The sequence below is a fragment of the Ambystoma mexicanum genome, chromosome 12 (genome assembly GCF_040938575.1).
Source record: "Ambystoma mexicanum isolate Mex_15411 chromosome 12, UKY_AmexF1_1, whole genome shotgun sequence".
NCBI classification, from domain to species: Eukaryota; Metazoa; Chordata; class Amphibia; order Caudata; family Ambystomatidae; genus Ambystoma; species Ambystoma mexicanum.
The window spans coordinates 744,184,701-744,199,719 of NC_090936.1; the positions used below are offsets into that span (position 1 = coordinate 744,184,701).

Sequence of the window (15,019 nt, forward strand, 5' to 3'; positions counted from 1 at the left end):
TTTTGGTCAAGTTGATTTTCAGTTTGTTAGATAAAGGCATAAAAGTGCAGAGCATCTAATGAATGTTGCAATCCTATGGGCGGTAGGTCTAGCAGAACTGTATCATTGGCGTACCAGAGCCATATAATGCTCTTGCAGCCGAACTTAGGTGGAACATTTCAAACATATCGTCAACATAAAGGTTGAAGAGGAAAGGTGCTAATACACAGCCTTGTTTTAGACCAGAGTTGGTAGCAAATGACTTAAAAATCTTACCCTCCTGTGTCAATCTCACCATCACCGAAGTTTCAGAGTAAGCAGTTTGATATAGTGCAACAGTGTAGGGTTGATTCCACAACGCTCCAGGTTGTCCCATGGTTCAACTTAGGAAACACTGTCAAAAGCTGCCTTATAGTCTATGTAACTGAGATATAAAGATGAATCTGTGCTATAAAGGACTTCTGACATGAGTGATTGCAGCACCCAAATGCTATGCGAGGTGCTACAGCCTTTTCTGAAGCCAGTCTGCTGGTGTTAAGCAAGTGTGTAGTTTCTGCCCACTTAGTATATTTTTTCAGTAGTAAGGCTGCAAAGATCTTCTTGCTGGAATACAGCATAACCAGCAGTTGGAAATTGTTTGGATCAAGGCGCCGCCCCTCTACGTGCACCGGGATCAAGATGGATTCTTGCCAACTCCTAGGTACTTTGCCAGTTTTGACAACAAAATCAATAAGCTCATAAAGGTTGCCCAAAAATGTGGATGTCTTTTAATGACAGCTTGTGCAAGGCCGTCAGGACTGTTGATAATCATTAGGACATCGTCTATGTCAAAGCCAGCAAACTACAGTTATTCGGCAGAGCGGGCCTATGCCAGTTTCCCGGCAACAATGAATCATCCCAGCACATGCCTACAATGTGAGCACCCAAAGCCTCTTCAGATATGTCACAAACCTCATTACGGTAACACCTGAAATAAATGAAATAAATGATCGAAACAGATACCAGATTTTTCGAATTATGCGTTCTTCGCAGAGCCTGTATCATTTTCCAATTAGAGGAATCAAGATTACATTTATAATTGCACACCGAGTTTTTATATTGAGTGCGTAAAGGAGTAACCTGGCCTCTTTTATCTCTCTCCGCCAAAAATATATCCCCAATTTTCTTTCGTATAGCGTCACGCAACCACTTCTCGTCTGCATAACAAGATCAAGGCAATCAAGTAGCTGTGCTGACTATGCCAAGCAGTGTTCACCATTTCCTTTAAGTACCACTGGCTATGATACAGCAGCTCAGCGGAGAGAATCCACAAGTTGTCATTGAGCGATTTAGACGGGTTATATTGGCCTCAGACCAAAGGATTTTATTCCTATGCAGGTTAATGGCGACATTCACAAGTGAGACCTTCGTTATAGATATAATATTCAAGTGCAGACACACCCCGAGCATGGCATGATCGCTCAATGATGGCAAACTCCAAAACACATGTACGAATAGCATTGTTCACAAATATATAATCAATACAGGTAGATGCCCTGCCATTGCTCCAGGTAGCACAAGAAGAAGAGCCACCACTATTACTAAGAGGCAGCAAATTGAATTCAAATAATGCATATCGCCACAAGTGACCTCTTTTTAGGGACTTAGCATGTCTCAGAATGATGGATTTTGTACACCTATCAGGTGCATATTCAGCCTCCCCCCGTTGAGCACACAAAGCATTAAAGTCACCAGCCAATATGATGCCCACACAGAGAGTTTGCGAGGCCCATTCAAGAAAAAGGTCAGAAATGCAAGTCATTCATTGTTCCGTGAACACTTCATCAGGTGGATCATACAATGAAGCAACCAGTGCATGGTTGTCAGGGATAAGAAAGTTTGATAACAGCAGAAAGTAGATTAGTATGCGTCCTCATCCCTGTGTAGTCTCACAAAGATAACTGGGATCTGTCCACAATGCACAAACTCCCCTCCAGACAACCCCTCCACCCGGAGAGAGCAGTGCCGAACGCAAGATTACGCTGTAAAAATCCAGGGTAAAACCAGACAGGAGCCACGTTTCTTGCAAGAAGAACGCATTGGCATCCAGTAAAGCCAAGCCGTTGGTTGGTTCAGAAAGGTATTCCAAGAGAAGATACAAAAAGCATCTACATCATGCCTCATAGGTCAACGCATTTTCACCAATGGTGAGACCCAAGATCAGTTGGCCCGTTCCTCTGACAACGAACCCCTATAAGATTTCACATAGGAGGTATTTTGATAGCCAGCACAAGTGACCGAGACGCCAAAAGGCTCCACTGGCGTGCGTTTAATTTTCAGCGGTCGTCCATGATTACATTGAATGGGATAAGTCTGAGGGAGAAAAAAACAATTTAAAACGAAAATGACTTGTTTTTTTTCTCCCGCAGACATTTCTGGTAACCCGCAGCCCTACCCACTTACTTACTTTATGGCGGCACAATTCGCTGTGTGCCGCCGACTCCTCCATTCCTCTTCGATGCCTGTTCCCTTCACTTACGTGCATGGGAACCAGTGCTGCAAGGTCCCTTAAAAAAAAAAAAACGTTTAAACTTTGTTGTTTAGAGCAACTCCCGCTCTCCTTGTTCACTATAATAGCACCGAATGGGATAGCTATCCGAAATTTTCGGCTGTTTTGTAGTTTTCGTACAGCCGAAATTCGAATAAATATCCCATTTGGTTTTTTTTATCCAGTAATTTATATGGATTCCCTTTCCAGCATGTGTTTAGGCAAAAAAAGAAGGTGCCAGCAGATACTTAGAATGGCAAATTAATAAATCAAATCCCAGACTAGACAGAGGAGAGTACCTGCATATTCTCTCAATGATCAGGGTAACAAAGTTAGCCAACACCGAATTAGCCATGCTAAATAAATCTGACGAGCTTAACACATTCAATATCACTGGATGATATAATTCCCGTCTGGTTGCCGAAAAGTGGTCAGACCGTTGCAAACCGAGGGCAGCACGAAGCGCTTTATTCTGCAGTAGTTGAAGTTTTGCCAGATTGGAGGCAGAGATACCCATGAGTACAATGTTGCAGTAGTCCAGCTTAGCGAGTAGGAGTGCTCGTGCGAGTAAGGCAGTTACTCACAGAGAAGAATTGCCTGCTTAGTGAGATGAGCCTAGAAGTGTAGGCAATACCGGAAGCAAGGGCATTTATGTGACTGGTCATGGTCAGGCGAGCTTCACAGAGTACACCCAGTGTTTGACTTATTTCAGTACTGGGATGATAGTGCCATTGTTGCAACAGTGCCAGTGTTGCAACATGTGGAGAAGGGAGTGTCAAGGTTTTTTAGCCAATGGGGGAGCCCACAATGAGGAGTTATGTCTTCTCGTCATTTAGGCAGAGGTTATTGGTGGCCATCCAGTTTTGTATGGTGCCTTAGACTCTGTTGACTGTGTCAGTGTTTGGGGAGTAGTACCCTGAAATGGGGATGAGTATTTAGGTATCATTTGCAAAGTTTAGTGGAGATGATCCCCAGTGCGTCCAGTTTGTGTATGTGTTGTACAGCGTGGTTGAAAGGCAGGAGCCTTGCGGTAAACCTAGTGGGGCAGGGATAGGGTCAGCTGAGGCCTCACCAATGAATACTCTGGTGGTGCATTCGCAAAAGGAATGATTTAATCCATGAAGCGGCTTCGGGAGAGAAGTTGAAGTGACGTGAAAGGTGGTAGCAAAGGGCATCATGGTCAACCAGATCAAAGGCTATGGACAGATTTAATAGGAGTAGGATAGCTAGATTGCCAGAGTCACGGATATTATCCCTATGGATTTTCAGATTGAAAAGGGCAGTTTCTCTGTTATGTTTTGGGCAGAAGCCAGATAGTCTCATCCCCATCCCAAGCAGGTGGTTTTGCTTATGCGGGGTGGGGAAAGAGAAACCTATGAACATGATCAGGGGTTAAGACAGTGCAGGACCAGGATCAAAGGGGGTATGCACATGAACAGGGGGAGGATATCACATGAACAGTGGGAGGGGGAGCACTGTGCGGTACCTTGAACAGGGGAATTGGGGCAGCGCATGACCATGAACCAAAGGGAGGAGGACAGCACATGAACGGTGGCGGGGGGGGGGGGGGGGGGATTTGGCCATGAACAGAGAAGAGCATGCAGTACCACGAATGGAGAAAGGTGAAGTGCATGACCATTAACGGGGGGCGGCAGAATGTGACCATTTCTTGGAAAGCACCAGGAAGCGCCACTTAGTGGTGGGTGATAGGGTGGTGCGGGGGAGGCTACAAGTGGCAATGCAGGGGGGCACAAGTAGCAGTGCAGTGTGGGTGGAGGGGGTGATGCGGGGGAGGCTACAAGTGGAAGTGCAGGGGGGGTGCCACACGTGGAAATGAGGGGAGGGAGTGCCACAAGTGGAAGTGTAGGGGGGAGGGGGCACAAGTGGCAGAGGCGGAGTGACGTATGACGTTGGTGTCACCCTTTCGGCCAACCCTCGTTCTAAGCCACTGACAGGTTCTCAGCTACTTGCGGTGAGCAGCAGTAGGACGCGGAGCAATCCTTAAGTTGGGCTCTGGATACCACGCTGAATAATACATGCAGGTGCCGGTCTAGGGTTACATAGAGCCCCAGGAGCGGCAGAGGCACGGATGAATTATTCAGGTCGGACTCGTAGAACACAAGGGTGAGGTTGCTGCTGGCAGAGGTGGCAATCCACCCCTCCTCCCGCATTTCAGCTCTTCTGACAGCTCCGTGAGCTGGACCGCCTTCGTCAGACACACAATACAGGGCTAGGTGCATACAATGGGGGCGTGGCTTTGTCTACCTACGTCTCACATGAACGCAAGGGTGGCATGGCAAAGTTGCTTACCCGAAATCAGCGCGAACTTTCATTCAAGCTGCTGCCCACGCCAGACACAAGCTTCCGCCCGTTGGTTGGCCTGCTAGTGACCATTGGTCGGTACAGGAGCTGGACAACGGCTCCGCGCCAACGCACTTCTACTATTGTAGCAAGCCCTACGTGCTCCTGGTGAAGGAGGACACAGCTCCCTGTGCGTCCGCTGCTCTTTCTGCTGCTGACAACCTCCTGCGCGCTCCCCTGGGCCACCTTCTGACAGCAACAGGCGCGCGCAGGCGAAGCTCAGACGCCTGAGGACTGCGAGTACCCGCACGCACCCCCGTCGCGCATGCGCACAGACCGCTCACATCCTTTGTCTGGGGTTGAAACGATACACTGTCAACCAAATTGAACATTTGATGCTATTGGGACATGTTACACATGTGCCTGTGCTTCCTGCAGTAAGGGGAGGGGTAGACTAAAGCTCCTTCCTGTACTGTTCGGATCTCACGCTTCTAAAGCATGCCACCCAACTCTGCAGGTTTACGAGGAACGCTTCCGCGTTCTTTGATGCAAGTGTTAACATTGTCTATCATTTCTCCTTTCTCGAAAACCCCAGGTGAAAATAAACTTAATTCCAATAAAAGTCAATGAGCACTCTAATCAAAATGAAATGCATTCTTAAGCAATGGCGATGCAAGCAAAATGATTGCATGATGCCTAATTTAAGCATTTAGTGAGCCCTATGCAGGCAGGCACTGGGCACGAAAAATATAAATTAGATAATGCTTGTATGCTGGTTTAAAATTATTAAGCAAACGCTTAAAGCTCCATGTCAATTTCTTTTAAGAAAGTTGCAAGTAAGCATTTATTAAGACCATATCATTTTACGATTTAATAAACATGTATTGTTTAGTAAATGCTAATGAATGGTCAGTGAATATTTTATAAACAGTTTACTCAATGCTTAAAGAATATATCTACTGCTTGTAGGAGACACATGCTTATTGTGACGTCGCAACCACGAACGACGCATGCGCGATTCCTCGCTCTGGGTCGCGCATGCGCATTCGTAATAAAGAACATCCGTGCGGCAGTTGCCGCCGGGACTCCGGACGACACACACGCGTGTCCCGTGTCTCCTTGTACGAATGCGTGTGCGTGTGTGCTAGCACGGGGCGCCCCGAGGCACGGGCTCGCCCACAAAATCTGGCGACGAGGCGGGACGAGAATGGAGCGTTTCATTGACACAATGCTACGTGTCAACCGTTGCAACGTTATACCGTTGCGTTCCCGGAATCCAACGCGAGCAAAACGGATGTGTTTCAATAAAAAGTGTGTGGCAGTAGCGGCCTGGAAAGGTGCTTGTGCGCTGCCCACATTTTAAAGGAACACCGCCACACACATTTTTGGAACCCTGGCAGTCTTCAGCAAGAGGACTGCACTTTAATCAGTGACCACGGCATGACTGGTGACAAGATGGACACAGAAGCATAGAGGAACACCAAACAACCGGAAGGTCCTATGGCCACGTTACTCCTCACGGCGCAGTGGGTTGAGGTAGGTCTATTTGTCTGTCCAAGTCAGGTTTGCGGCCTCTGACCCCGGTAGGAGGTGCCTGTGCGACCTGCGAATATGGTGGGAAGTGAAGGAGAAGCAGAGGCAGCGCAGGTGGTGGTGGGGAGACAACAGGGGTCTTTGTTACCCATGCAAGAATTTGACACATCGGGCCCCCCCTCGAAGTTGGGCCCAAAATGGTTGTTGTGGATAAAAAAAATTGGACATGTACTTTACTGCGACAGGAGAAACCGACGACGAGGCAAAAAGGGCGACTCTGCTCTACTCTGCTGGTATGGACGTCCTGCGCATTTATGAATCTCTCAATCTGCAAGTGGCAACCTATGACGCAGTCAAAACTGCCTTAAACAATCATTTCATTCCATTGTCCAATGTAGACTATGAGAGGTTCCTTTTCTGTGGTGAAAAACAACGGGAAGAGGAGTCACTTGATCAATTCTGTGCACGCCTGCGACAAATGGCCACGACCTGTAGATGGGACAACGATGAGGCCATGATCAGAAATCAAGTGATCCAGGGTTGCAGCTCAGGTGTTGAGGGAGCCGGGCTGGACTCTTGTACAGATCCTGGACAGTGGGTGAACATATGAGCTGGCTGAATCAAGGGGTGCCAAAATGGACACGGCGGTGCGTCCCCGAAGGTCAGAAGAGGCATTTGCAATTGGGAAGCAGTCGTCGTCGAAGGCGAGGTGGAGCCAGAAACGCCAGGAGGTGGGTCCAACGCAAGGGGCCGCGTCCATATGTCAATACTGCGGGTATGATTTACCACACTCTGAGGACTGTCCCGCCAAATCGAGATCCTGTGGCAGATGCAACGGTCCAGGACACTATGCCCGAATGTGTCGTGCTCCAGCACCAATAGCTATACAAAGGGGACCGGCCAGGTTGATGGGCGCCGGTTCAAGGAGGCAAAGGAGCATTGCGACTTTGGAACAGGATGTGCAAGACCTAAACATCGCCGAAGAAGAAGAGGAGGAAGATGAGGTGTTCTTTATTTCGAACATAGCGACAGGGACAAAGAAAAAGAGGCAGCCCAAGTGTGTCGTGGACATTCAAGGGGTGCCGACACAAGTGCTGATTGACACGGGAGCATCGGTGTGCGTGCTTGCCTCCGATCACTATCAGTCAATCCCGGGGCAACCTCCATTGGACACTTCTAGGGCGAAGATTTTCACTTTTGGCGGTGATACACCACTCCCCATTCAGGGCGTGTTCGTGGCGCCTGTGTCCAAGGGCAACAGGACCATAAAAGCCCACTTTTTCGTCACTGGCGTTAGCCCCCACTCTCTGCTCAGTTGTGCGGCGTCAGAGGCATTGGACCTTGTACATTTTGTGTTTGAACTTTCTCAAGTAGATATCGAACAGTTGTTGGCCAGATTCTCGGGCATTTTTAAAGGAGTGGGAAAGTTGAAAGCTCCTCCTGTATGTCTGCACATTGACAGTACCATCAGGCCTACAGCTCTCAAACATCGACGGATCCCGTTTCATCTCCGGGATCAGATAGAGGAAGAACTCCGTTCACTGGTCCAAATGGACATCATTGAAAGGGTGGAAGATCCGACGCCCTGGGTCTCGCCCATAGTGGTAGCTCCCAAGCCAAAACAGCGGGAGCGGTGCGCATTTTTGTCGATATGCGCCTCCCAAATGCGGCTATCAAAAGGGAGAGACATATAACACCCACTCTTGATGACATTATAGGAGAGCTGCAAGGGGCGAGAGTGTTCTCGAAGCTGGATCTGAGGTCGGGCTATCACCAGATTGAGCTCCACCCAGATTCACGTTATATCACAACGTTTACGACGCATGATGGCCTCTATCAGTTTAAGCGCCTGAGCTTCGGCATTTCATCTGCTGCAGAAGTTTTCCAAAATACAATCAGGGGGGGCGCTAGCGGGACTGAAAGGTGTATTAAATATGAGCGACAACATCTTGGTCTTTGCAGAATCTGAAGCAGAACACATGAGAAGACTGGAACTCACCCTGAAGAGACTGGAGGAGTTGGGTCTTACCCTTCACCGTGAAAAGTGTGAATTTTTCAAGAACAAGATTTGCTTCTTCGGTTTCATCTTTCATGCCAGCGGCGTGTCGCCCGATCCTGCAAAGGTCAAGGACATTTGTGAGGCCGCAGAACCCCAGTCCCCCACAGAGGTAAGGAGCTTCTTGGGGATGGTCAACTACTGTGGGCATTTTATTAGGGGCCTGGCTTCCTTGTCGGAACCCCTCAGGGCGCTAACCAAGAATGACGCCGAGTGGGTGTGGGACAAGAAGGAGCAGGAGGCCTTTCAGGTCATCAAAAATGCCCTGTCGGATGGGGATACCATGGCGTACTTTCATCCCACTGCAGAGTCAGAGATTGTTGTTGACGCCAGCCCGGTGGGTGTAGGGGCGGTCCTGATGCAAGCGGACAACAGAGGGGATATCCGACCCATCGCTTACGCAAGCAAAGCGCTCACGGATACAGAAAGGCGATATTCGCAAATAGAAAGAGAGGACTTGGCGATTATTTGGGGCTATCGTCACTTTCGTCTATACATCTTGGGCAAGCCTGTTGTGGTCTTGACTGATCACAAGCCCCTGCTACCCATCCTGGCGGGAGTGTCATCAAAGCCACCGCACACAATAGAACGATGGATGTTGGCTCTCATGGAATATGGGGTCAAGCTCGTGTACAGACCGGGGACCAATAATCCGGCGGACTATCTGTCTCGCCACCCAAACCATGAGAAGGCGGAACAGACCAAGGAGGCATCTGACTGTCAAGGGCTGCTGTGTCACGTGGTGGAGGGTGCGTTGCCGGTGGCACTGTCCAGGCTCACCATAGCGACAGAATCGTCCAAGGATGAGGTGTTTCACATCATCAGAACGGCGGTGAGAAGCAGTGATTGGAGAGAGGTGCTTCAGAACAACTCTAGGCGGCAGGCAGATGCCCAAAGAGATCTTCAGGAACTTTGGAGGGTGAGGGACGAACTGTCCATTTCAGACGACAGACTACTGCTGAGAGGGAGGCAAATTGTGATCCCACAAGTACTGAGAACTCGTGTAATGGAACTAGCCCACATAGGGCATCAAGGGGTCGCCAAGACCAAGGGGAGACTCCGACCCAAAGTTTGGTTCCCCGGCCTAGAGGGAATGTTTGAGCTCTTTGTGAGAAGGTGTCTACCATGCCAAGCAGCTAGTCCGGGGGAGAGAGCCCCGCCTATTAGCTCGATGGAACAGAGCGAAAAGCCCTGGGGAACGGTCCATGTGGATTTTGGATCGACGAGGTGAGGCATGTATTTTTTGGCAGTGGTAGACCAATGGTCAAGATATCCCGAGGTGGAGGTAGTGGAAGGCACAGCTACTGTGTACACCACGAGGGCCCTGGACAGAATGTTCACAACACATGGATTCCCCCGAACTATTGTGCTCGGACAATGGCCCTCCATTTACGGGTAGCCAATTCGCCCAGTACCTAACAGAGAGGGGCATCCAGCACAGGAGGGTGTCGCCTCTGTGGCCTCGTGCAAATGGGGAAGCCGAGAGGCTCATGCGCACTTTGAACAAGGTGCTGAGGATATCTGAAAGTGGAGGGGAGGACCTACAGAAGAAGCTAGTGGAGTTCCAGAGAAAGTATAGGACCACACCTCATCAGTCAACTGGCGTCGCCCCAGCGGAAGCGCTCTTCGGGCGCTGCCCCCGCAGAATGATACCTGAAATAGAAGGCCGGGGACCGGGGGTCATTGACAATGAAAAAGTAAGGGAAGCGCGAGCAGCACGCAACCAGAGGGAGAGCGAACAAAGGGGTCTACAAGACAAGGAAGTGGCCGTAGGCGATTCCGTGCTAGTACGGAACCGCCGGCCGGAAGGCAAACTGTTCCTTCCCTATGAACCTCACCCGTGGACAGTCACGCATGTGAAGGGAACAATGGTCACGGCGGCATGTGCACGAGGGACCGTCACTCACAATAGGTCCTTCTTTAAGAAGGTGGACACTTCAACTGACGCGAGTGATCCCGGCGAAGACACCTCCTCCGAAACCGTCCAAGAGAACCCAGTGGAGGACGCAGTGCGGGACGCTGTTCCGCTAGCAGAGGGACCCAGCGTAGTTCCATCAAGTACCCCGCGGTATCCCGCGCGACGAGACCGCAGACTGCCTGCTTGCCTCAAGGACTACGCCCTAGACTCTGGAGACTGAGCCGAGGTTACAGCTGTTCTACAACCCACGTTGGGTGACATGTTCTGTATTCACAGTTTGCACTGTTTTTGCAGTGGCAATGTTTATGTTGTTTTGTTTAAAGAAAAAAAGGGATGTGACGTCGCAACCACGAACGACGCATGCGCGAGCCTCGCTCTGGGTCGCGCATGCCCGTTCGTAATAAAGAACGTCCGTGCGGCAGTTGCTGCTGGGACTCCGGAGGACACACACGCGTGTCCCGTGTCTCCTTGTACGAATGCGTGTGCGTGTGTGCTAGCACGGGCGGCCCGAGGCACGGGCTCGCCCACAACACTTATCACTGCCTGAAAACTGTTATTTAAACATTTTACCAGCTTGATAAGGGCTTGAGAATTGTTAAGCATTTCTCTTTACCGTGAGCAGTTACTGCGAGCTTGTTCCTGATGCAAAATGTTCCTCTGGGAGCGTTAGCAAATGTTTAGCTGGGTTTTGTATGAGGAAAGCCACCACACTTGTTAATGACGCTGTGTCTGTGCAACGCTGATTCTGCAGTAATTCACACACAATGTTACATAGTCTGACAGTCACTGCAAACATTCTGGGTAAAACATTTAATTTATGGAGATACATTCTGGACAAAAGGTCAAATGTACATCCATAGTGTGGATCACGTGCACAAGCCTGAAAAAAATGTAATTGTATTCTATGAACAAATATGCATTTCAGGCATTCATTCATGTTAAATGAAAAGTTCATCAACATTTATAACTGTAATAGAGAACATTTTATTGTTCAAACAGATAAATCCAGTCGTGACTGGTGAATTTAGCTGGATAGTTGTTAACATTTCACAGTAATGAGTGCACTGACATCGAACGAGCAAGGAGATCGATCCTAAGCAACGTAGGAGCCCTCAGAGATCCAAGAAATGTTGAACAATAATGGGTTAAAATGGTGCATTTTACAGCAGACTTTCTGTGAACAATTGAGTACAAAGCTTTTTTTTAATTTTTTATTTTTATTTGTTTTGGTTTTAAATGAAAAACCTTTACAAAGAAAAAAGAAGAAACTCTTTAGTACAAAATAGAAAACAGAAAACAAAAGTCCAACAGATAAAAACCAAAAGATCTCCAGAGATAACCACGGGTGACCTAGCTAGGACCAGGCAGGACCATCATTGTGCTAGAATGTCTGGCTCATGACTTTTGAGCGTAAGAGTATGGACATTTTTTCCAAAACTTTTACTATTTTGGCCGTGAGCATGATTTCTTGGCCTGCAATCAGTCTGTCCCATAACAGGTCACCCATTAAGCTCTCCTCTTTGGCCACAAATCTTCCGAGCAATGATAGTCTTGTTTCCCAAGTGCCCTCGCACTCCATTAGCAAGTGTTTGAGGGATTGGTGGCTTGGAGGATCACAATGTTTGCAGAGTTTTTGTCACCCTGGTTTCCTCTGTCCAGTACTTCTCTCAAGTGGGCAATATTGAGTCTTAATCTCCAAAAATTGTTTCTTATGGCTCTATCTGGAAATTTTTGGAGGTAGCGAGGAAGAGAACCCAGTTTTCTATTCACTTTTAGAAAAAGGTTTGGGCGGTTGAGATTTCTTACTCTGTCGATGGTATTGATCCAATCTTTTGTTTCCAAAAGCTTTTTTACTTTCTTTGGGTTGCAAATAAGGGTTTCTGGTGGTGTTTCCAGCCTGATCAGAATAACTCCAACTTTCTTCTTCAAACCATTAAGTTGCTTTGATTTGGCTTTTTTGAGATGTTCGTTTACTTCAAAGTAGAGTGTAGGCTGACTAGCTGTTATTATTTCACGATAAAGGGAAAGGAGTTTCCAATCGGCTCGACAACCCAATGAGGTCAGGCCCAACTCAAATCTGAGGCTCACTAGTGGAGTACACATTGGGAGGTTTAGTGATTTTTTCCACAGGAGCCCCTCGACTTTGTCCCAGTTGTGATGCCAGAGCAGAGGCTTTGCTTCTAGTCCATACAGAAGTACCAAGACAGCTTTGGCCAAATAGTATTTGACGAGAGGAAGAAATGAGAATTTGCAGAATTTACCATTCAATTTCTTCCTTTGAGAGATGATCTTTGTGGCTTTGTCCAAAATAACAATAGACACTTTGTTCTGAGAAGGGGAAGCTGAGATTTCGTAACCAGGGTAAGTAAGTTCTTCAACCCGGGGAACCACTTCCCCGTCCAATGCCCATTTTCTAGAGTCCAGATTTTCTTTGGGATGTTTGAAGATAAGAATCTTCGATTTCAAGGGGTTGATTATCAGCCCATTTTGTATAGCATATTCCCCTAGTTTGGACAAAAGCTGCTGCAGACCTATCGCTGAACTGTCCAACAAAACGAAATAGTCCGCATTTGCCAACCAGTGAACTCTCCTCCCATTTAGCCTCGGGCTGGCCATTGAAGAAGGGGCTAAAAAATCTCCAAGGTCTGACAGGAATAAATTGAAGAACAGGGGGGCACCAAGACAACCTTGCCTCACTCCTTTAAATACCTGTATTTTATCTGACAGGTGGCCCAGGTCATCCAACCTCACTCTTATAGTAGTGTTTGTATGCAATTCCATGAGCATTGCTAGTAGAGAAGCTGGAATCCCCCAACTGTGTAGTTTCCGCCACAGAAGGGATCTATCTACTAAATCAAATGCTTTGGACAGGTCGACCTAGGCACCATAGAGCGGAACACCTTCTTTCTCACTTGAATTTTCACTAAGTAGGTTCAGAATGAGCCCATTCAAGCTGGTAGAAAGCCCTTTCCTGAATCCTGTTTGGTGTTGAGAGAGGATCTGCTTGGAATCCCCCCAGAGTGTGAGATCTTTTAGAAGCAGTGGCAGGAAGATTTTACTGTCAATATCAAGGAGGGCGATTGGGCGATAGTTTGCTGGGCTTAACTGATCGCCCCCCTTGAAAAATGGTGTGACCAATGCGTTCTTCCATGATGGTGGAAAAATCCTGTTTTGCAAGATTTCCTTGAACAGACCGTTTAGCAGCTTGGCCCACATTTTTGGGTTTTCTTTGAGGACCTGATAGGTGAGTCCATTGGGACCTGCCGCTTTTGATGTGGAGGATGATAGTATAAACTCCTCAATATCTTGTTCCTCAAATGTGAGAGACCAGTGAGTGTCTGGTGGCAAAATAAAGTGGATGGACCCCGTTTGTTTAAAGTTGTTTGACAGATATGCCACCCACTCTTTCTCTGGGACCAGATTGCATAGAGAACTGTTCTGGCCACTCTCTAATTGGTTCAACGCCGCCCAAAAGTTCCTGCAATTATTTGCATTGAGTAGGCAAAGCATTCTCTCTCTGTCTTCTTGTATGTTCTGATGTTTATGGTTTTTTGACTAGTTTCTATAGGTCTGTTTGGCCAATCTTAGCTCTTCTTTACGTGTAGTTGGATCGTCCTGCCCATTTCTTATGCGACACAATGTTTGTCGCAGGCTTCTCTTTTTCTTTTGTGTTTCTTCATCAAAGAGGTGAAGATGTTCTTGCTTGCTTGCAGCCTTTAATTCACTTGGCGGACATATAGACCAGACGAAAATTCCGAATTTCTCCAGGCAGAATTCGTCATGCCGTAATGAGAGAGGAACTTCTTCGAGAAGTTTGTTCAATGCTTTCCCACCCTGTTTATACTTTGCTACTCTCAGTTTTCCTTTACGACCTCCGATTTCCTGTGTAATATTGGGATACCTAGACTTCTGTATATCAGGAAACAAAAGTTCTAAACTTCCATGATCACTTCCCCCCTTCCAATTTAGAGAAAAATTGGGGCAAAGGACCGAGAGACCGTGAGAAACGAAGATGTAATCTAGAGTGGACTCAAGGGGCCCTTGACGCCAAGTTACACCCATTTTATCATCACCCTTGAATTTTACGTGGATGATTTCAAGGTCCCAGGAGGTCAAAAAGTCTCTCCACAGTTTTCCTTTTCGTAGTTTGCTCAACTTTGGTTTCACAAGCGAGCTACTCCCGGGGTGGATGTAATCTGCGTTTAGATCCCCTGCTAATAAGATGTGTGCTCCCTCATAATCGTTCTTCACCATTGTGAGCACAGAGTCCACAGATTCCAAGAAATGCTGCAGTTTTGAGTTGGCGGGGTTCCAGTAGATGTTGATGATTGCTATAATGAGGTGAGGGGCCGTCGTTTCCAGTTTTACTTTACATGGTTGGATCCCCACTTCATTGTTGTATAAAGGTATGATCTCTTTTATGCTGAAGTTTTTGAATGCAGTTATTATCCCACCTGCTGGTCTCCCTTTTAGTTTTTGTGAGGCTCGTAAATTTAAGATTGTGAAACCCTCAATCTCGATAGGGTTGACGAGCCACATTTCCTGGAGTAGCAAAATATCATTTGGTCCCAAAAGTTCCTCTTTCACTTGCTTACTTTTCAGGAAGCTAGGGCCTCTTGTATTCCAGGAAACTACCCTTAGACCCCTTTGCCTAAAGGCAATTTTCCTCAGCCCCCAATTTCAGAATTATTTGGGAGATTATTTC

General features: G+C 47.6%; 1 protein-coding gene across 2 annotated transcripts in view; it reads right to left on the minus strand.

Annotated features, from left to right (window-relative positions):
• The window catches only part of GRAMD4 (GRAM domain containing 4), a 2,133,975-nt gene extending 2,128,848 nt beyond the window's left edge, over positions 1–5,127 (minus strand). The window contains exon 1 of one of the 2 annotated variants that reach the window (XM_069629242.1): positions 4,817–5,127. In XM_069629242.1, coding sequence (XP_069485343.1) covers positions 4,817–4,839 — 23 coding nt within the window. In that variant the 5' untranslated portion in view covers positions 4,840–5,127. The remainder of the gene's footprint in view (positions 1–4,816) is intronic. The other variant, XM_069629243.1, reaches the window with a different exon arrangement.
• Positions 5,128–15,019: the final 9,892 nt, after the last annotated feature.